This window comes from Carettochelys insculpta, chromosome 28, assembly GCF_033958435.1.
Source record: "Carettochelys insculpta isolate YL-2023 chromosome 28, ASM3395843v1, whole genome shotgun sequence".
Lineage (NCBI taxonomy): Eukaryota > Metazoa > Chordata > Testudines > Carettochelyidae > Carettochelys > Carettochelys insculpta.
The window spans coordinates 9,161,552-9,186,026 of NC_134164.1; the positions used below are offsets into that span (position 1 = coordinate 9,161,552).

At 40.3% G+C, this 24,475-nt stretch overlaps 1 protein-coding gene across 1 annotated transcript in view; it reads right to left on the reverse strand.

Annotated features, from left to right (window-relative positions):
- TANC2 (tetratricopeptide repeat, ankyrin repeat and coiled-coil containing 2) overlaps nt 1-24,475 on the reverse strand; it is a 703,794-nt gene that overhangs the window by 228,964 nt on the left and 450,355 nt on the right. Inside the window, exon 7 of the mRNA XM_074978796.1 lies at nt 20,663-20,773. Coding sequence (XP_074834897.1) covers nt 20,663-20,773 — 111 coding nt within the window. The remainder of the gene's footprint in view (nt 1-20,662; nt 20,774-24,475) is intronic.

The window sequence follows — 24,475 nt, forward strand, 5'->3', positions numbered from 1 at the left end:
CGTAAGCTTTCGTGGACAAAGAACACTTCATCCGGACTTCTCATTGTTTTCGCAGATATAGACTAACATGGCTACCTTTTTGATAAAAATTTTGTTGAGTTTTGTTATGGATGTACAAATAATTCCTTTGGTGTGAATGGGCTAAATTCAAGGAATGTGGAAAGCCAGATGGTTTGCTGGCATAAGATCAGGTCTATACAGCCTAAATATCCTTCCTAAACACAGATGATCTTTTCACTGAAGGAAGAGGATCATTCATTGCATCTGTTGCTTGGCTCTGTTGTTGACTGTAGGCTGGCGGGACTGATGAAGGGATTACCATGTTAAATGGTTCCTTAGGGCATGATTTCATGGCTTCTATGGAGGCAGAGAGGGAGGTTGTCTTGGCCTGTAATACAACTTCAGCTTTGGCTTGGAAAAGTTCTTTATGTTGCAGCCTAAGCATTGGCTAAGTTAGTCAGATTTCTGCCTGCAGCTTTGAGCAATTTTACATTCTTTTGCTATATTCCGAATGCATTCCCCTCTGGAGATAAAGTATGTACAGGGCTGGAAGGGTGGGCTAGTCACTCTGCCTTCATCTTACTCCCAAAGGGAAACCTAACTCTTGTCATCAGATTACCCTGTCAGAGTTTCTGCACTTTCCAGTCACACACTATGGCCCTGCACAGGTGAACAAAGGTTGGTGCAAATCTCTGTGCATGAGACTTCCCTGATCACTGGCAACACAATTCCATGAATGAATCAGCCTTGCATTCGATTCAGATCATCTACTCACATATATAATACACACTTTTACAATGTTAACAGTTAAAGGTCACATTTTGCATGGTTTGGACTTGGTGCAAGAGGTGGCACTGACATTACAGGGAATCCTTCCTCCTTGTACAGCTATATAGAAGTTAGCTAGAATCCCAGTGTGAGAACTCTTTAAGCAAATGCAGCGGTTCCCAACCTTTTCCAGACGGTGAGCCATTTTGACAATTCAGTAAGACTTTGTAACCCAAGGCAATTCAAAAGTGGGGTGGTGGGGAAGGTTCTCCCCTAGGAAAAATGTGCACAGGGGCAGGGAAGGTGGATGGGGCTGTTTGGAGGTGGCACTTAAATCCCTCTCTGCCCCAAACTGCCCCCCTGCCCCCAGGCTTAAACCCCTCGCAGCCCCAAACTGCTGCAAACTGACTATAAGCACAGGGTGCTGAAGCACCTGAAGAGGAGCACCTACAGGGACACTCCTCAAAGGAGAACTGATGCTCTCATAGCATATAATTTACTTATTGGAGATTATTTTAAGAGTTACAGATGGATGTCAGTTATTATTGTCACAGAATCCTCCGGCAGGAAGGGATCTCAGGAGGACTTCGAATCCAGCCCCCGCCTAAAGCAGGATCAGTCCCAACTAAATCATCTCCCCATTGCCTACTTTCCTTTCACCTTGTTCTTTCTGTCACAAAGTCAGGCAAGAAACTTCCTTTGAGATGAATGTTAACTATTTTTATGTTACCTACATGATCACAGGAGCTAACCCCGAGCACTTGATGATGAACTCAGTTTTCTCCATCTCAGAATCTGCCATCCATCTTTAAAATTGATACTATAAAATAATACAATTAAATCACCTGAGTTGATTTTGAAATTTTACTGTACTACAATTGAAGATTATACAATTTTAATATATATTGCCTAAGTTCACTGATATTAAAAATAGGAATATAAATAGAAAAATAAGATGGAAAAATACTAACAATCCCTGAAACTTAGTCTTTTTAAAAAACTGTAATGTTCTGACTTGCTGAAGAAGAATCTTGTTTTCAAATAAGATTTAGTTTAAAAAGCTCTAGAATGGCAAATGCCAAATACATAGCAGACATCATGTACTATACTTAGTATTTGGAAGAGAGAAAAAGCTGCTTGGGACCTCCATGCTGATTTGGCAAGGAAATACACAGGTGATGGCTATGTAGGTAACCATACATACACACTACCACTTCTCAGTAGGGAGCAAAATATATGCCAAGAAAAGAAGAAAATACAGTGGAGAAACACACACTCGTACACCACAATACAGGTACTCAGAGTGGCTCTACAAAGATGGACTGTAAACGAAATACAGACCCATACAGGAAAGCTGCTCCAGACACCAACAGCTGCAGAGGAAAGAACGGTCACACTACCAGGATGGGACTATGAGACTGGACAAAAGGTCGGGGCCAAACAAGTGAAGAGAATAAAGTAAAAAAGCAGAGAGTAAGTGGGGAGAATTTGTGTGGTAATTTGATGCAAGCACATTAAGTGTTTTAAGTGCAGTTTTGAAACTGGATGCTGAAACTAATAAGGAGGCAACAGAGGGATGTGAAGACAGGGTGATATAGTCATGTTTCCTAGCAGGCTGTAACAAAATTCAGCCTCAAATAGGTACCAGGTAAAATTATTTTCAAATGGCTATTTTTCAAAGCTGATGTAGAAGGACACACACGTCCTTTTCTCTGTAACATGACTAACCTTGGCTGCTTCACCTACTCTATTCTGATGGCCAGTTTTGATAGTGGTTTAAAGAAAGAGAGAGCAATTAATTTAATGTTATTGATTTAATTTCAGAAAGGAGAACCACACAAAAATGAAGCTAGTTAAACAGAAATTAAAAGGTACAGTGCCCTAAGTGAAATCTCTGCAAGCTGCCCGGAAACTTTTCAAAGATATCATAATAAAGGTTCAACTTAAATGTATATCCCCAAATTAAAGCAAACAAACAAAAAAAAAAACACCAGTGAACCATAAAAGTGCCACCGTAGCTTAACAACCAAGTAAAAGAAGCAGTGACAGATATAAAGGCATTGTTTAAAAGGTGGAAGTTTAATCCTAGCAAGGAAAATAGAAAAGAGCACAAATTCTGCCAAATAAAGTGTAAAATATATATTTAGGTAGGTGAAAAAAGAATCTGAAAAACATGTAGCCAAAAATTCAGAACAGAATTTTACGTACACCGGAAGCAAGAAATTTTTCTTAACAACAAGTGGAGCCACTGTACCATCAAGATGCTAAAGGAGCACTCAAGGATAATAAGGTCACTGCGGAGAAAATAAATGAATTCTCTGGATCCGTCTACTAGGCTGAGGATGTGAGGGAGATTCCCAAACCTAAGCCATTCTTTTTAGGTAACAAACCTGAGGAACTGTCACAGATTGATGAGTCATTAAAGGTAGTTTTGGAAGAAAGTGATAAAGTCACTGGACAACAAAATTGCAGATGAAATTCAATGTTGATAAATGCCAAGTAATGCATATTGGAAAACATTATCCCAACTGTACGTATAAAATGATGTGGACTAAATTAGCTGTTATCAGTCAACAGAGTCCTTAGAGTCATTCTGGACAGTTCTATGAAAACATCCACTCAGTGTAAAGTGGCACTCAAAAAAGCAAACAGAGTGTTGGGAGTCATTAAGAAAGGGATAGAGAATAAGACAGAAAATATACTGACTCTACATAAATCCAGGGTATGCTCATATTTTGAACACTGAGTACAGATGTGGTCACATGTGGTCTGAAAAAGGCAAGAAAACTGATTAGGGTATGGAACAGCTGACATAAGGAGAGATTAATAAGACTGGGACTTTTCAGCTTGGAAAAAGGATGATTAAGGAGAAATATGCAATTATGACTGGTACGGAGAGAGTGAAAAAAGAAGAGTTATTTACTCCTTTCCATAACACAAGAAGTACTACAGCTTAAACCCTTGCACTCCGACTGAAGCACACATCATCTACAAGTCTCCTCCACTTCACCTTGTCTTGGGACAAAACTTCTAGCTGACTCCAGGAATATCCCTGTGGTTGTCCCTCAGTCTCAGTAACACTTCTTCATGTTGTCCAAGGTCTTCCTCTTTCGCGTTTTCCTCGCGGGTTCCATTCGAGAATTTGACAGACTATGCTGGATGATGGTTTTCTAGGAGTGTGACCTAGCCATCCCCACTTTCTTCTCTTGATTTGAACATCAAGTGGTTCTTATCCTGCTCTGTTCCAAAGCTCCTCATTTGTGACAACATCTTGCCATTTGACGTCAAGGATATACCTCAGGCACCAGTTTATGAATGCTATAGCTTGTTATCTGAAGACTTTTTAGTACGCCAGGTCTTGCATTCATACAAGAGCACACTCTTTGCATTTGTGTTGAAGATCTGCAGTTTCATCTACAAAGATATTATTTCTGAACTGAGTCACCAGATGAAACTAATAGGTAGCAGGTTTAAAAGAAACAAAAGGAAGGACCAGGGAGCTTGTGAACAGGGTGTTTGCTAACAGGCAAGAGGTTTCAGAGGAGCTCTCCTGGTGAAGGAGGGGGAAATTTACAGCACCTTGGGGTAAGTGGCTGTCTGGAGCATGTGGGTGGGTGTTTGGAGTTTTGAGTACTGAGCTGTGTTTGTTCGTTTGTTTGAAAGGCCATGTGCTCAGGCTGGCAGTTGGAAGCTGTGAGCCTTAATTAGGATTTGAAATAAAAAACTCTCTGCATATTGGTCAAGCTGTAGCCAGAGGGAGGCAATCAGAACCAGAGAGAGGGACTATGAGGAAGGCCACAGCTTTATAAGCCCTGCTAGTAAGTGACCAGGGCATTTACTAACAGAAAGGAATTTTGAGAGGGGAGTTTAGAGGGTACGCTAAGAGGCCGCTAGTTACTTCTGACCACCTTTAGACTTAAAACTTTATAAAACTATATCCCAAACATTTAAATAAGAGCCCTGTATATAATCAAATTTATTGTTAGGAGAAAATGCAGGCAGAAGCCCAGCAGCAGAGTGGGGGCTATCCTGTTTATTGCGTCAAGCATAACATGTATGATTACCTGCCCTGTGGGTGGGTGGTATATGTGTGCACCTGGTGCAAGGAGCTCCTGACCCTCAGAGACTGAGTTTGAGCTTTGGAGGCTGAGCTGGCTGAACTGGAAGAGCTAAGGGAGAAAGAGAGATTTATTGATGAGGCTTTCCAGGACACTGTAGTCCTGTCCCACCTCCAGTCTGACAGCCTCCATGCCTTTAAGGAGGATGAAAGTCTCAGGGGAAGAGAGCAGTCAATGGAAGCAGAGGGAAATCATCCCATAGTTGGGACCCTCCTTCCAAATGATGTTATGGTATTCTCTTGCACTGAGGATACTTCTCTGGAAGAGGGAATGCCAGTTGTTAGGAAGAGGCAGGTGTTAGTAGTGGGTGATTCGATCATTAGAAATATAGATAGTTGGGTTTGTGATGATTGGGAGAACCGTATGTTGACTTGCCTGCCTTGTGTGAAGGTTGCGGCTCTCTCAAAGCATCTACATAGACTTAACCGTAGTGCTGGGGAGGAGCCAGTGGTTGTGGTACATGTAGGTACCAATGACATAAGGAGGGGTAGAAGAGATGTCCTGGAGGCCAAATTAGGCTGCTAGGAAAGAGACTGAAATCCAGGACCTCTACAGGTGACATTCTTAGAAATGCTTCCTGTTCCATGCGCAGGGCCAGGTAGGCAGGCAGGCAGAACTTCAGAGTCTCAATGCGTGGCTGAGACGATGGCACAGGGAGGAGCAGTTTAGTTTTATTAGAAACTGGGGACACTTTTGGGATGAGGGAACCTATACAGGAAGAATGGGCTCCACCTAAACCAAGGTGGCACTAAACATTAAAAAGGTTGTAGAGCAGTTTTTAAACTAAGAGATGGGGGAAAGCAAATTGGTGTGGAGGAGCACATGGATTGGATGGAGACTTCTCTTAGAGGAGAGTCCATTGATAGAGATTCTATAGGATTTAGTCAGAAAGAAAGCAGGGGAGATGATACAATATGTGCCAGATCAGACAGGAAACACTCACATATAAAATAATCTAATGCATCAAGGAAGGGCAGACAAATAAACGGTGGCAATTTTTTAAAGTGCTTCTACACAAACGCTAGAAGTCTAACTAATAAGATGGTTGAACTAGAATGCCTCCTATTAAAGGAGGAGATTAACGTAATAAGCATTACTGAAATCTGGTGGAATGAGGACAATCAGTGGGACACAATCATACCAGGATATAAAATATATCGGAAGAACAGAATAGGTCATGTGGGTGGTGGAGTGGCACTGTATGTGAAAGATAATATAGAATCAAATGAAGTAAAAGTTTTAAATTAATCAAAATCGTCCATAGAATCACTATGGATAATAATTCCATTCTCTATTAAGAATATAGCAGTTGAGATATATTATCAATCACCTGACCAGGACAGTGACAGTGACTTTGAAATGTTAAGGGAAATTAGAGAGACTATCAAAATAAAAAACTCAATAAAAATAGGGGATTTCAATTATCTCCATATTGACTGGGTGCATGTCACTTCAGGACGAGATGCAGAGATAAAGTTTCTCAATGCCTTAAATGACTGCTTCTTGGGGCAGCGAGTACAGGAACCCACCAGGGAAGAGGCAATTCTTAATTTAGTACCAAGTGGAACACAGGATCTTGATGATATTCTGGAACATTATCATTTGTTTCCAGGGCCTCAAGTGTCAGCTAAATGGGTAGAAATATTATTCACACATTCTTGCTGAAACTTTTTTCCCCAGCATTTCTCCAAACTTCTACTTTATAATGTCAGCTCTTGATGAGATGTCAGCTACCTCCATCAGTAAAATAAATGATACTGTCTAAGGTGTCTTACAAAGCTCCAGGACTGGTTATAACTTTGAGGGTGAATAGCACTGGAATACCCATTGCTCCCTCTTGAATATATAGCCCACTGGAGCACTATCATTAAATAATTATGAACCCAGAACTTCTCAATCTAAGAATGTACTACAATGAAAGTACTTGGCTGGCAAACCAGAAACTACACCAGGTTGAACCTCTCTTGTTTGGCACCCTCAGGACCTGTCTGGTACTGAATGAGAGAATTTGCTGGAACATGGGAGGTCAATATTGTCTAGCACATTATCGACATTTCCACTGCTTACTCAGCTCTTGGAAGACATTTGGGGTAAAATACCACTAAATAAAAGAACAAAACATTGAGCACCAGGAATGGTGGCTGTAAACAAATTGTATGGGACCATGAGAAACCCGTCCACACGTGAGAAGTGGTCATCTGGCTAATTAAAATCATGCTTGATTCCATATGTTGCCAGATAAGTGTTCTGGATTAGAAAGGTTCAATCTGCAAGGGGTTGAAAGTACAGAGGGAACAAAACAAATGAACCGTAACAAACAAAATAGATGAAAAGAATATGCCATGTACATTTTAAACATAAATTTAGTCTCTGAGATCAAATAGAGGAAAATAGTTGATGGGGAGTTATTACTTTATCCACACATCAATAGTAGCCTTATATCCCAAGTCTTCAGCTATGCATTGGCTGCTGCTACCTACTACCTACCTACTGTGAAGGCTAAGACTAACAGGGCTCAAAAAAGAGCTAGATAAATTCACTGTGGATAGGTCCATCAATGGCTATTAGCCAGAATGAGCAGGGATGATGTCCTGAGCAACTGTCACAAGCTGGGAATGGATGACAGAGGATGACTACCTGTTCAATTCATTCCCTCTGGGGCACTTGGCATTGGCCACTGTCAGAAGACAGAATACTGAGCCAGATGGACTTCTGGTCTGACCCAATATGGCTGTTCTTCATAGAATCATAGAATCATAAAACACTAGGACTGGAAGGGACCTCGAGAGGCCATCGAGTCCAGCCCCCTGCCCCAATGGCAGGACGAAGTACTATCTAAACCATCCCTGATAGACATCTATCTAACCTGTTCTTAAATATCTCCAGCGATGGAGATTCCACAACCTCCTTTGGCAATTTATTCCACTGTTTGACCGCCCTGACAGTTAGGAACTTTTTCCTAATATCCAGCCTAAACCTCCCTTGCTGCAATAAGTCCACTGCCTCTTGTTCTATCCTCAGAGGCCAAGGAGAACAAGTTTTCTCCTTCCTCCTTATGACTCCCTTTTAGATACCTGAAAACTGCTATCATGTCTCCACTCAATCTTCTCTTTTCCAAACTAAACAAGCCCAATTCTTTCAATCTTTTTTCATAGCTCACATTCTCTAGACCTTTAATCATTCCTGTCGCTCTTCTCTGGACCTTCTCTAGTTTCTCCACATCTTTTTTGAACTGCGGTGCCCAGAATGGACACAATACTCTAGCTGAGGCCTAACCAGCGCAGAGTAGAGCGGAAGAATGACTTCTCGTGTCTTGTTCACAACACACCTGTTAATGCATCCCAGAATCATGTTTGCTTTTTTTGCAACAGCATCACACTGTTGACTCATATTTAGCTTGTGGTCCACTATAATCCCCAGATCCCTTTCTGCTGTAGTCGTTCCTAGACAGTCTCTCCCCATTCTGTATGTGTGAAACTGATTGTTCCTTCCCAAGTGGAGCACTTTGCATTTGTCCTTATTAAACTTCATCCTGTTTACCTCAGACCATTTCTCCAATTTATCCAGATCATTTTGAATTATGACCCTATCCTCCAAAGCTGTTGCAACTCCTCCCAACTTACTATCATCTGCAAACTTAATAAGCATACTTTCTATGCCAATATCTAAATCATTGATGAAGACATTGAATAGAACTGGTCCTAACAGAGACCCGTGCAGAACCCCACTTTTTATACTTTTCCAGCAGGATTGAGAACCATTAAGAACTACTCTCTGGGTACGGTTATCCAGCCAGTTATGCACCCACCTTATAGTAGCCTCATCTAAATTGCATTTGCCTAGTTTTTTGATAAGAGTATCATGAGAGACCGTATCAAATGCTTCACTAAAGTCTAGGTAGACCACACCTACCGCTTCTCCCCTATCCACAAGGCTCGTTAGCCTATCAAAGAAAGCTATCAGATTAGTCTGACAAGATTTATTCTTTACAAACCCATGCTGGCTGTTTCTTACCACCTTCCAAGTGCTTGCAGATGATTTCTTTAATTACCTGCTCCATTATCTTTCCTGGCACTGAAGTTGAGCTGACTGGCCTGTAGTTTCCTGGGTTATTCTTATTCCCCTTTTTATAGATGGGCACTATATTTGCCCTTTTCCAGTCTTGTGGAATCTCTCCTGTCGCCCATAATTTTCCAAAGATGATAGATAAAGGCTCAGATACCTCCATCAGCTCCTTGAGTAGTCTTGGATGCATTTCATCAGGCCCTGGTGACTTGCAGACATCTAATTTCCCTAAGTGATTTTTAACTTGTTCTTTTTTTATTTCAACTTCTAACCCCTACCCCTTTCCCACTAGCATTCACTGTGTTGGGCATTCCTTCATCAGACTTCTCAGTGAAGACCGAAACAAAGAAGTCATTAAGCACCTCTGCCATTTCCAAGTTCCCTATTACTGTTTCTCCCTCCTCACTGAGCAATGGCCCTACCCTGTCCCTGGTCTTCCTCTTGTTTCTAATATATTTATAAAAAGCCTTCTTATGTTTTTAGGATTACATTGAGGATCTGTTCCCTTCCTTGCCTACTTTTTGAAACTGGCCATCTCTGCCTTCTGGTTAAATCTAAGCGGTTCTTCTTCTCCTAGCAAAGTTGGTGGCCTCATTTCTCACTCACTTCTGCAGTGTTTTCAAACTAGTGTTTTGTCATTAACAATGACGTTTCCTTAAGAGAGGCAGAGATAAATCTACACATCTAGGCTTAATTATAGCCATAACTTTTTAGGTCAATAGTTCTGCAAAAGATCATTAAGAGTAAAGATCTTTATGCTTTCCAAAGTGCTTAGTCTGCATCATACTTTAAAGCATGTCATCTTTTCCAGAACAGATTTAATTGCCAATACATCTTTATAGAAAATGGGAAAATAACCTTTAATTATTAATAGGATCTTGGTACAGAAATGTCAAGACATCTACTTAATAAAGTGTAGATGATCCGTCAGCAGGAATCTTCCACCATATATTAGAACAAAAAGAAGATATTCACAATACAAAACAGGGAAGGCAATATCTAATGAATTATATGCTTTGTGAGGTTATGAATCTAACTTGGTTTTGATTATTAATAGTTTTTTTTGCAATAAATGATCATATATTATATGTGACTTTGACTAATTTCTATTTAACTTTTCTGACATTATACCACTCCAAATGGTATGTGGAATATTGTGTCCAGTTTTGGGCCCCCCGGTATAAAAAGGATGAGGATGTGCTGGAGCAGGGTCAGCGGAGGGCAACAAAAATGATTAAGAGGCTGGAGCACAAAACCTATGAGGATAGGATTAGCGATTTGGGCTTGTTTAGTTTACAGAACAGAATCACATTCATAGAATCATAGGGCTTGAAGGGACCTCAGGAGGTCACCTAGTCCAGCCCCTTGCTTCAAGCAGGATCAACCCCCACTAAGTCATCCCAGCCAGGACCTTGTCCAGCCAGGACTTAAAAACCTCAAGGGATGGAGAATCCACCACCTCTCTAGGCAATGCATTCCAATGCTTCACCACCCACCTGGTGAAGTAGTTTTTCCTAATATCTAATCTACACCTCTCCTTCTTCAACTTCAGATCATTAGTCCTTCTTCTGCCATCTGACACCACTGAAAAAGGTTCTTCACCCTCCTTTTCAGAGCTCCCCTTCAGGAAGTTGAAGGCTGCTATTAAATCACCACTTAGTCTTCTCTTATGTAAACTAAACAAGCCCAAATCCCTCAGCCTGTCCTCATAGGTCTTGTGCTCCAGACCCTTAATCATTTTTGTTGCTCTTCACTGAACCTGCTCCAGCAAATCCACATTCTTTTTATACTGGGGGGCCCAAAACTGGACACGAATATTCCAGATGTGGCCTCACTAGTGCCGAATAAAGAGGAATAACTACTTCTCTAGATCTGCTTGAAAAGCTCCTCTTAATGCACCCTAGTATGCCATTAGCCTTCTTGGCTACAAGGGCACACTGTTTACTCATATCTAGCCTTTCATCTACCATAATCCCTAGGTCCCTTTCCATTGTACTGCTGCTGAGCCAGTCGGTCCCCAGCCTGTTACAATGCTTGGGATTCTTCCACCCCAGGTGCAGGACTCTACACTTCTCCTTATTGAACCGCATCAGATTTCTTTTGGCCCAGTCCTCCAATTTATCCAGGTCCCTCTGGATTCTCTCTCTACCCTCCAAGGAATCTACCTCTCCCCCTAGTCTTCTCCCTAGGGTGAAGGTGGATTCTCCATCCCTCAAGGTTTTTAAGTGGCGGCTTGACAAGATCCTGGCTGGGATGACCTAGTGGGGGTTGATCCTGTTTGAAGCAAGGGCCTGGACTAAATGACCTCCTGAGGTCCCTTCCAGCCCTATGATTCTATGAATGTATGTAAGAAAGTGTGGGTAGCTGTATTTTGAATTTTGGAGACTTGGACTTAGAACTAAATGAGGAATGATACAAAGGTTTACAGCTAGGACAAGAGAAAGCCATAGATGAGTGTAAGGGGTTTACTGGATCCTTCATGAGTTGGTCTGTACGACTGAGCTGGAAGGCCAAGCTACTGAAGCCCCATCCCTCAACCCTCCTCCCCAACCAGGACAATAGCTAAGAGAGGTCACCACAAGCAGAGAGAGTACAGGTTCACACTCAGCCCACAGGAAATGATCACAAGAGGTGAGTGTGCACCATCACAATGAACATATAAGCAATATGTTACAAATAATAGAAGATCCTAGAGATCTGTATGCCAGCTTTTTCTGGACCAAGCTGGAGCGAGCAGAATGATTCTGGCCATGCCTTGTCTGATCTTTCTCATCACCACTAACAAGAAGTATGAAAAGAAATACAGATGACTGCTCCACAACAAGAAAACCACATTTGTTATTGAGTTCATGTTCACCTTTTGTGTGAAGCAAAATCTAGGAGAGTTCCCATTGCTGCTTGTGGAAACGAAACCTACAGGAAGACAAATTTCCCATGGACAGCTTCAAAAAAAACATTTTTGCTAATTTTGTGGTCTGCAACAATTTGTCTGCCTATATATTTATTTAGTGGCAAATTAGAAGTCCACATGAAGTAGCTAGTCAGCCAAGCACCAGTGTCAGAAAGCTAACATGTCTCAAGACAGGTACCGAAAACAAACACCCCTACTTGCTGGAGCAGAACACTGTTGTTGAGTTGTCTGGAGTCTACCAACAAAGGCGGATAAGGGCATAGGGTTGCCAGAAATTCTGTTGGTAGAAAGGCTTATATATACCATTCTAATCTAGGCTTCTTAGAATGTCTAAGCCTTGGTATTTTTTGAAAATTATTTACAAAGCGTTTAAATCTGGATTTATAAAGAAAACGTCTTCAGAGTTATGATTGTGACATCAAGTCCCAAGTTACACAGAGCATTGGTTATTATTAGATCATAAAATGAAGCTGGAAGAACTCCAGACTTATTTGAAGCTGTTTAAGAATCCATTTAATAGTCACACTGTGTAACAGCAGGGTATGAAAGTAGAGCTAAAGATAGTATGTGAACAATAAACTGCACATACAATGTTATTTCCAGAAATGCTTATCCAGAGCCTTTTCTGTGTCGATAAGAATGCTCAATAGACTAGGCTGAGTTGTTTATCCACTGCATGTACTCATAAGTGCAGCTGTCTAAGTCCTTTGTCAAGTTTCATCAGGTTAAAGCAGGGATGGGCAATAGTTTTGGATGGAGGGTCACTCCAAGTGAGGTGTACTGGCAGAGATTCCATTGTTAAAGCACGGGACAAAACCAAAACATGTTTTAAATCTTTAAAGTGTTTTTTTTTCCCTTCTCTTCACTCACTGTTTATACCATCATATCACATGTGAAGAACAGAAACCTATTTCTTCTCTGGAACTAACCTTTTATTAGTTATTGCAGGGTTTCTTGTGAGAGCTACGTCGCTTGTATTTATTTTACTGCATTTTTAAGAAAGACTAAACAATTTGTTGTGAAAATCTAAATCCAGATCCAGATATTAAGAACCATATGGACTTTATATGTTGAAAATTAAGAGATAGAGCAGACAGAAATTTCAGTCCCCATGTTTCTTTAAATCAAAGAGAAAAGAAAAAATATCTAATAGTAGGTTAAACATAAACAAATCAGTGATGGTGAATTGCCTTTCATTGTTAATGGAAGAGCTACACACTGGAATATCTAATTCAGTTATGAATCAGAAAACATGACTTTGATCTTACCGTGAGGTAAGCAAAACATCTACTGACCAAGTATTTAAGATTTGTGTCCTAAAATCTTCAATAAGAATCGAATCAAATTAAAAGATAATGCTATAACATGGCTAACCTTTGAAAAGCCATGACAAGGTAATAAATCATGAAAAAGCACTGATCTAACACAAAAGGCAATTGCTTGAAAGCACTATCCATCTCAGACACATCTAATAGGTTTCCCGAGCATTTATAAACAAAAATGGTGGCATGTTTTTTTTCTTCAAACTTTGTCTCTAAAAGTAATCTAAAGGCTGAGGTCCTTAAAAACACTGGGTGGAACTACAGAACCATACGGCACATATTGAATGAAGGAAGCTACGTCTAACCATCAGCATTAGAGAGATGCAATGAAAATAAATAAATTCTATTCAATATCATTAGATCCTGAATCATAAATGCAAAAATAATTCACACTTGAATAAGAGAAGCCTGAAGACAAAATCTTGCTCTTTCATGGTGTGTCTGTGTGAGGTCAGGCAGAGCAGATAAGCTGGCTGTCCACTGGGTCCCTGTGATACTGCCAGTCAACAGAAGATGGTTTAGGAAGGTTGAGGCAATACTTTCTAGTTCACTTATTTTTTGACCAGGATTAGCACATAAACCTTTTCATCAAATGATGAGTGCAGCACACAAACAGGGTCAAGGGAGGGTGGAGGACTGGTTATACTTTCAAGACAGCAGTAAGCATATCCTGCCCATTCGGGTACCAAAAAGAATGTAGAGTCTAATCTTCTTTCTACAAAAAACGCATTCACAAACAAAGGAGGGCAAGATTTAACCCTAAATTAATAACATCATTACAATTACAAAATTAAACCTGGCGCTACACTTCAGAGGAATTTTTGTTTTCCAAAAACTCTAAACCATTCGCTGTCATCTTTGATTGGACAATTTTGAAATATTGTCATGACACTTTTAACAACTGGACCAAAATCTGCTCTTACTTCAAATGTCAACTTCATAGGGGTAGCCATGTTAGTCTGTATCCACAAAACCAACAAGTAGTCCTGTGGCGCCTTAAAGAATAACAATTTTATTTGGGCATAAAGTTTCATGGGCAAAATCTCACTTCATCAGACGTAACAGATGAAGTGGGGTTTTGTCCACAAATGCTTATACTCCTATCTGTTAGCCTTTAAGGTGCCACACGACTCCTCAATGTCAACTGTTTTTGCTACTTCTTAAAGAACTTAATTCATATTCTTCACTGTGCAGAAGAAGGTAAGTATATCGGACAGAAGGCTCAGATTATAAAATAATGACATGGAAAGTGAAATTTTTTGCCAGAAGAGCCCCTACTAACAGAAATACACCATCTCTCACGAGTTTCTTATTCTCGCATTCTTCCTCCCCAAAATTTAACTTTCTACAATGACCCATATGCAACATATCAAAAGAAATATTCCATGGTACCAGTGCAAACCAGAGGTCAACATTTACTTAGGACATCACACCCTCATAATGTGCTGAAATTGCGTAACATTCAAAAATAAACATTTTTTAACACTGAGCACAATTCCACCTCTAGACACCACAAATTAAAATGAGAATTTCTATATACATGGTAGACCGTGTTCTCCTCTCATTGCTATTTACTACTTTAAACTGCCGTTAAGTGTATTATTAGTTTACTTGTTACAGATTTAATTTCAAATTGTTGTTACCCTTACTCAAATGTCTCCTATTTCTTTAAAATAATCACCCTTCACGATTTACCTGCATCTTGACAGTAACTGGTAGAGTCCTTCAGAGAACACAGACATTTGAGAAGAGGGTTTAAACAGGTCAAAAACTAATGAAGTGATTTCAAATAAACATGGAAACATTTTGTGCATAAAAATATCCTTGTATTCTTATAGGGGCAGATAGTTCTCTTTATTGTATTTTTCTCTACCACCCTATATAACTCAGGCTAGGATCAACCACTTTCTCTATGTATTCTTAATGTTCTCGAGATGATGCACCCATTTAGGTCTGTTTAATCATATTAATACCAAAAAAGTGTTTAGCTAGCACTTTTTTGTAAAAAAAATAGAAGCTGGTACTCAGTCATCTCCCCACCCTTACCCACCAGCCAATCCCATGGCTGGGGCTGCTGTGGTACCGGGACTCAATACCAGCAAGTACCTGCACAAAAAAACCCTGCTTTAATCTGTTTTCAAGTTGAAAAATTCATATCTCAAAAGTGATGGCATGCCATAATTAAGGTTGCCATAGCTACCTTATTGTGGTATTTTTGTACACATGCACAATGACAGAAAACTCCTGTGTGATGTAGGGCAAGACTCGCAACAGTTTCCAAACTACCCATGGACCCTTGTCTCTCTCCAACCTGCTCCCACTCCATCAGTCTTTGTGCAGACTTCCCCTCTCAAACTTCTTATTCTTCCTCTTGTCAGTTTTAGAAAGCTCTCTCCAGCCATCAACTCCTTCCCCAGGTTTTATCCCCCTGGGTCTCTACCCCTGCCAAGCCTTTCCCAAAAGTAGTGAAAGTCCTGCCCCCTTCTTAAATCAATCTCTGTTGGGGTATAGGGAGCTCCTCTGCCTTCTTTCCCAGTATTCCTTGTGATAGACTTTAATACCCTCATCTCCTGAAATGCAACCCCCAGAATTCCTTGCTGCTTCAACAGAGTCAGAGTTGAACTGAGACACAGCTTTGCCTTAAAGGACTCAGAAAACTGACTTACAGTTCCAAGGATCCTTCCGAGGTTTTCTGAGGGGCAGAACTAATAAGGAAGAATATAATACTCAACATTAACCTTATTCAGTGTCTGCCTGAAATGAAGGCAAAATGAGGTTTAGCTAGTTAAAGCTCCATTCACATAAAAACTGAAGTGATCCTTGTTGACAAAGGCAAGCAGCCAGAGGGTAGGATCAGGATACCAACTGTCTGAGAGTGCATGTATGTTCATCTCTTGCTGTACAGGTTTGAACTATATGGAACCTAGTTAGAAGATCAGATTTCTGAAATATTCAGGATGGTTTTTTAACACATATACACCAAAAACTGTGGTTATTTCTTATAATTGCAGATATTGTTACCGTCTTCCATATCTTTGTCACCTCAAGGTTACATCATTATGGCTATGTCTACACTAGCACACTTCATCAAAGTAGCCTATTTCGATGTAAGAACATCGAAATAGGCTACTTCGACGCGTATCGTCTACATGTCCTCCACGGCTGGTGCCGTCGACGTTCAACGTCAAAGTAGCGACAGAGAACGTCGAAAGGAGCTGCCCTGGAAGGAAATGTGGAGCGTCCACACACACAAGTGCTCCCCATCGAAATAAGGGGCCAGCAAAGCCCCAAACCGCTCCCTTAAAGGCCCGCTCCCAGACACACACAACCTGCACAGCAGGATATCCACAGAGCCGACAATCGGTTGCAGACCCTGTGCACGCAGCTTGGACACCCAGCTGCAGCAGCAGCCGCTGCCAGAAGCCCTGGGCTAAGGGCTGCTGCGCTCAGTGACCATAGAGCCCCACAGGAGCTGGACAGAGCGTCTCTCAACCCCTCAGCTGATGGCTGCCATGGAGGACCCTGCTATTTCAAAGTAGCAGGACGCGGATCATCTACACACGCCCTACTTTGATGTTCAACTTCGAAGTAGGGTGCTATTCCCATTTTCAGATGGGAATAGAGATTTCGATGTCTAGCTGCCTAATGTCAATTTCAACATCGAAATAGCACACGGTGCATGTAGATGCAACGCATGCTATTTCGACATTGTGCCGGCTACTTCGAAGTAGCCAGCTAGTGTAGATGCACCCTATAATGTGTCTCACTTACAGCTACATCTTTTAGGGCTTGTCTACACTAGCTCCATACTTCGAAGGGAGCATGGTAAGTAGGGTGTTGGGAGTTTATCAATGAAGTGCTGCGGTGCCTATGCAGCACTTCATTAAGCAAATTCCTCCCCTACGGCAACTTCAAAGTTATAAGTTCGAAGTGCCAGCTCCCATCTAGCTGCAGCGCACCCGCCAGTACTTCAAAGTGCCCGGGTACTTTGAAGTTCCTTTACTCCTCAGAATTTTACTCCTCAACATTTTTAAGACTTCGATGTTGCCGTGGGGGTGGGGATTTGCTTAATGAAGTGCTGCATAGGCACTGCAGCACTTTATTAATAAACTCCCAACACGCTACTTACCATGTTCCCTTCAAAGTAGGGACCTAGTATAGACAAGCCCATAAATACCTGAAACTGAGACTGGTGCAGGGTTCAGATGTTTGTCTGGTAAGTGGGAATGCCATAGAGTGAGTTTATTTTGCTAGCATTCCACAATCTGCAGTAGTGGCTTATAGGTTTTCAGGTGAAATTTGAAAGGTTATTTTTCACTTCTAAATCTCTATATGCCCTTCCTACCTGTGCAATAACTTCTCTGTGTTTGGAAAGCTGGAGCCCTTTTCAGTACAATAGAGAATAAGCAGCTGACACAGTGTTCTAAGTGACAATACTTCAAATTCTGGTGTTACTCAATCCTATTTAAAGTTGTCCAAATGGTATGATCTCCAGGGCCTATTTCAAGCCTCATCTTTTCCTTCCAGCATTTGCAGAGGTGGTGAAATTTTGACAGTTAGTGGCAGAAAAGAGATTCTTTCAATACTTAATTTGCCTGTAATATGCTGACTGTGGGTCAGACTGATTGCAATCACCAATGTTAAGTAACAGTGACAGGACTTTTTGATATATTAAATTATGTGAAGGACACCTAGAAGGAAGAAATTAGTGCTCTTTTTACATTGTATAAATCTACAGACAAAATAGAACACATCAATCCATCCTCTTATCACATATGCCAACACCAATGCCAGGGTTTGTATATTTCATGTTCCTAACTGCAAACTAACGTCTACTTTAATATAGATATTTTCTAACAACCTCTGTGTGGGTTTCCACCCTCAGTTCCCATATTCCCCTCACACAAACAATTTCACTAGAGCATGGGTCAGAACAGGATCAGGTTTACAGTCAAATGCTTTAGATGCCTTGTCAGTTCCATCTTTCAAAGTATTTATAATAAAGTGGGTTAGTTACAACACCTAAGTGTAAGAAGAACTGTATTCTATCGAGAAGAAACTCATGAAGATTAAGAGTATTTTTAAATTTATTAGTAGAAAGCAAGACATCCGGCCTTTAGGTAACCACTGTTTTCACAGCAGGAACTCGGGACCGCCATAGTTAAAGCATAACCCAATTCTACCACAAAAGAAAAGAGTAAATACCCATGAAGTACTGCTTGCATGTACATACCTTGCTTTCAAGTTCCAAGGCATGAGGGGGGAAAGAGGGAGGAAACAGCAAATCACACTATAGAAACTCCCCTTTTTGTGAGAATGGCTGCCTCAGTTTCAGATGTCCTTCCTCAGTAGATTGTTCTATTTCTATTGAGAAGTTTTTCTCATATTGATTGAAAATAAATGTAAATAACTGCTCCTTTCAAGTCTGCATAGCCCTTCAGACTCTGCATTCTCTGGGACCCAATAAACTGCAGTTCCCCTGCTGAAAGAGCTGCTGGATGCCAAATGTGCAATCAGGCAGCAGGGGGTCAGGCGCCCCCGACAGATAACTTGACATGTAGCTGTACACAAAAAGAGTCCTCTGGGCCTCCCATAATCTACTCGCTCTGTCTTTACTTTACTCCAACCCAGTGCCTTTCATGGATAACTACAGAAAGTTGCCTTTTTTTTTTTTTTGGTTAAAGCACACTGTACTGTTACTGAGATGCTGAGAATCCTCACACATTTTTAATGTTAATCCACATTATCAATGAGCTACGGAAGCAGAACAGAGGATAAAATACAAGGCTCCACTGTCAAAGAAGCACTTACTGTCCCTGATAGGCCTCTGTGAGCATCTGCATCCTTCAAAATTTGTGTCATATTAAATTTGAGAGAGCAAGAATAGTCCTTAATTTCTACACAGTTCAATTCCCATTTTTTATGATACAGCTGTGATAGGTTTTTTTCGCATTGTGATTATAGAAGGTATTAATTTCACAAAAGTTGTATCAGTAAATTCTAATACATGACTGATATATTTAGAAAGAATGATCAGTGTTCATAGTAAATATATATCAGAGAGATAGCCTGTGTTAGTCTGTATCTTTGAGAACAAGAAGTCCTGTGGCACCTTATAGACTAACAGATATTTTGGAGCTTTCGTGGGTGAAGACCCGCTTCATATCCCTGCTCCCCCACTCATGCATCCAATGACGCGGATCTTCGCCCATGAAAGCTTATGCTCCAAAATATCTGGTAGTCTGTAAGGTGCCACAGGACTTCTTGTTGTTCTCACAGTAAATATAGTCTCACAGGATGCATTCTCTGAGTATATGGATGCAGTCTCAACATTTTTCCCTTAAGAATTTTTATTCTATTTCAAACATATTGCACTAAAGAAAGCCATTCTCTCTCAATATCTGTGCAATACAAGGCTTTTCACCTAATCATTTGTTTTTGTTTAAACATATCTTTGACAAATGTGATATTGTACTTTGACACTGACTTAAATACTGACACATTCTCTCCCTGGACATGATTCTAAGGGCAAGATTCTATACGATCACATACTATTTGGAAGTGTTTGATAACATTTTACCCTGTCATAGGAATATACCAATTATGTAACCCTGTAGCTTATAAAATAACTGATCACCCAGAAAAGAAAATGGTAGAATTCAGCAAAGATCTGAAAACAAATACTTCCTGATCATTTAAGGCCTCATCTGCAGTAACTGTAACATTTCTGACACAGCTCCATAAACTATCTTCTCAACCTTAATCATGTTGCCAAGCAACTAGTCCAAGTTCAGAAGAATCTGGGAAATGATACTTAGTCCTTACCAACTATATAAAGATTTAACAGAATTCACACATCTGCATGCAGTCAGTCACTGCTTGAAAATATTTACAAAATGAACTGACCAAAAAGTCAGAAAAATAAAGGTTTCACAGAAGGAAATAAAATACTTCAGTTCTAACTGCATTCAACCTGAGAAAGATGCTGGCCTCTAAAAAGATGCATATACTTTTAGAGATCTTAAATTCTGCAGGGTACAAACATATATGGCTACCTCTGTAATAAATGTGATGTACTTAATAGTAGACATACACGAATTTGTGCTTATCTATGAAATTATTTAATGATGGACTACTCCAGAAGTTTGTGTTTTATTCCAGCATTTCTGAAGATAGGACAGTAACAAAAATCAGTACATGCCTACTCTGATCAGCTTTTATTCACATAAATTCAGTTCTTTAGTAACCTTTTTCATATTTTTAGGGGGGAATATGGCATATGTGCATGAAGTCATGAGTGACAAAGTATAGATCTCAATTGGACTGCCATCCAACTAAACAGGTAAGTCCATAGAACTAGGTTGGCGAAGGGTCAACCAATCATTCAGAAATAAAGGGGACACAATGCAAATGAAACTGTGTGTGCTGGAAAATCTGTCCTCCCTCTTTTAATGCAGAGGCTTTGCATGCATGCTTACCAGGGCAGTACGCATCAATGTCCAGTTTCTGTGCTGAAGAGAGCGTTGGTGAGCCAAGCTCAGACTCTGGGATTCGAGGGCTCTCAACAAACTTTGCCTTCCTCAGGGGGGCTAAGAAGGAGGAGGGGGAAGAAAGAAAGAGGTCAAGAGTAAGGGAAACAGCAGGCAACAGATGGAAGCACTTAACTAAACAACACACTGTGTCAGACTCATATCAAGTTACCCCTTCTTCTGTGCCAGAAAAAAAAAATTATCTGCATTCTTCACAAAAGAGATGGGATTAGTCAAAAGCTATTACAAACTACAAAGTTTTACATTAAAGCATGCCAGCCCTGAAGTTCTTCGTTGTCTAAACACTGTTTTTCTTTCTCCCCCCTCTAAAATTAATGTTTTATGAGGAACAAATGAACCTGGATTCAACAACTACAGAAAGATTAAGATCACAAAAGGAAAACAGAGCCTGCTAAGTTTTAAGGTATTCTGAGCAAGAAATGTTAGATAATTATAATGCTTCCTTTGAACATAAATTTCAGCTTCAAAATATCATTGGCTCTCAGTATTTTTATTTAATAATTTATTTAATTTAGAAAATTCAGAATCTAGAAATTCAGTATTGAATCTGAGTTATTTTACTATACAAATTAAGAAGAAAATTGATCACCTCACTCCTTACTCTTGCAAACCAGGAGGTTTTAAGAATGAAAAGAAAGAAGCAAAAAAGTTGGCTAAGATACTACAAGAGGTGATGTAGTAAGGAAACATGAATTTCTACAGCAATGTGATTTTAGCTGCAAATCTAAGCTGCAAGCATTGTGAAAGGCATTAGACTCTAGGATGTTTGTATACAATGAAATGCATTTTATAACACACTTCTCATGCTGAAATTTTAAACTGAAATTCTCACAAGCCATAGGAAACAAATCTGGGAAATTAGTTAATATATGCAGAAAACACTGTGTAAAATTATCCAATATTCAAGATAGAATTGCTATGAAACAGAATGGAACTCTTACATATGCACTAAAGCATGAAGTAATCTGAAAAAATTACTTTAAAAATAATCTCATGGATCACCAGGTACAATGTCACTCAGCAACTAAAAATGTTGTCAATTTACAAGACTGGTTTATACCTGAAAATTCTGCAAATTTAAGTCTGGGAATTGAAAGTCAAGCTGGGTTCTTTCCTTCTCACATGCATGACCCATAATAAAGGTTCTATGGGTCAAATTATATCTTTAATGATAATAATGAATCCCATTGTCACTAATACACGAAACTGCAGGTTTCACTGACTTGCCGCACGACTAGAAATTAGCTAATGGTTCTGCTGATTCAAAAGAAAGAATACAATCCAGCTTACTTTCTCTCCTTGTGCTGTTTCTATGGTACTAACAGAAATAAAGAGAAGAAACAACTACATTAGTCACAAAAGCAAAGAGCTAAGAGTTAGAATACATGCAAGGGACCAAATTCTGCTCTTTGTCTGTAAATGCTGAGAACTCCAATGACTTCAGTGCAGTTCCTTAGAATTTACACTGATGTAACTGAGAACAGAATATGTTCTAGTGGCGTTGATCTGATGACTAAAAAGTGCCATTTCTATACTGCCATCTTCTGAATACGACCACACATTAGGTGATACTGAATTTATGCACTTCAGTCACTCTGAGCTCCCAGGGTATGCTAACACAACCCACACCATGTGAGAGGATAAGTTTAAAACTCTAAGTTATTAGTGTGGAAATGATGAAAATTTCATCTGTTAGCTGAGAGTTTGAAAAAAAAAACAGTCAGCAAACAAAAAATGTTCCCAGAATTCTAATATGGTGATAGAAGAGAGAGATTTTGATGAAAATAGATAACTATGAGGAGAATACTACTGTAATATTTGGAACCAAGTCAGATAATCATCCCACAGGCAATTATACTAATATTGCAGTTGTAACTGTACTTTCACAAAGGCATGTACTGAAAATTTAGGTTTCATCACACTGAGGAGAGTCCAACAACCTTATTCCTCCTATTCACTAAGATTTTGTATGGCATACAAATACCTTTAGAGGAAATAGACTATAAGCATCATTTTGACGCTGTTTAAGTAACACTGAAAGGATTTTACTAGAGCTTATAAACAGGCAATAGCTTGTTTTTCTCTTCATAATAGTTTCAGGCTAATCAATTTTACAGGTACAAGTCATATAAATCTACATTTACATGACGCTGAATCCAAATGAATTATTGGAGTACAGTAGTCCCTTGAGTTATGTGAGGTTTGAACTGGGGCGGCGGGGGGAGGGGTTGAACCAGGGCTGGGGGAACGGGATTTTGAATTACACATAACTTGCGTTAATGCAAGTTAAGCACAACTTGAAATTGCTCATTTCAAGGGTTTACTGTATGGCATATAGAGCATCCTCATAAATAGAAAAAATGTACCTCGACTGCACATTCATCAAGGAATTCCGGTAGTATTACAATTCATAAGACTGGGTCCTTCTTGATTAGTTTGTGCCCCCATTTTCATGGACAAGGACAGCTCCCACACGACGGTGCTAAACAATACAGTATGAGAAGGTGGAGGGCAGCCATTGGTGGGGAAGGAATGAGTTAAGAGCTTACCTAGAAAAATTAGATGTACACAAATCTATGGGTCTGGATTTAATGCATGCCAGGGTACTGAGGGAATTGGCAGATGCCACTGCTGAGCCTTTGGCCATTATCTTTGAGGACTCTTGGAGATCGGGAGAGATCCCAGATGACTGAAAAAAGGCAAATGTTGTACCCATCTTTAAAAAAGGAAAGAAGGACAATCCAGGGAACTATAGACCAGTCAGCCTTATCTCAATCCCTGGGAAAATAACAGAGGGGATCCTCAAGGAATCCATTTTGGAGCATTTGGAAGAGGGAAAAATGACTGAGTAGTCAACATGGATTCACCAAGGGCAAGTTGTGCCTGAACAATCTGATTAGCTTCTATGACAAGGTAACAGGCTCTGTGGACATGGGGAATTCAGTGGATGTGATATACCTTGACTTCTGCAAAGTCCTTGATACAGTTTCCCACAACGTTCTTGCCCATAAGTTGAGGAAATATGGATTGGATCCATGGACTAAAAGATGCATAGAAAGCTAGCTTGATGGTCGGGATCAATGGGTAGTGGTCAATGGCTCTATATCTGGATGGCAGCTGGTTTCAAGTGGTGTGCCCCAAGGCTCGGTTTTGGGGCCGGTGTTGTTCAACATCTTTATTAATGACCTGGATGAGGGACTGGATTGCACTCTCGGCAAGTTTGGGGATGACACTAAGCTAGGGGGAGAGGTACATATGCTGGAGGGTAGAAATAGGATCCAGAGTGAACTGCATAAACTGGAGGACTGGGCCGAAATAAATCTTATGCCATTCAACAAGGAGAAGTGTAGAGTCCTGCACTTGGGATGGAAGAATCCCAAGCATTGTAATAGGCTGGGGACTGACTGGTTAAGCAGCAGTACAGTGGATAGGGACCTATGGCTTATGGTAGGTAAAAGGCTGGATATGAGTCAATAGTGTGCCCTTGTAGCCAAGAAGGCTAACAGCATATTAGGGTGCATTAGGAGGAGCATTTTTAGCAGACCTAGAGAAGTGGTTGTTCCCCTCTATTTGGCACTGGTGAGACCACATCTGGAATATTGTATCCAGTTTTGGGTCCCCCCAGTATAAAAAGGATGTGGATGTGCTGGAGCAGGTTCAGCAGAGGGCAACAAAAATGATTAAGGGGCTGGAGCACATGACCTGTGAGGAGCAGCTGAGGGATTTGGGCTTATTTAGTTT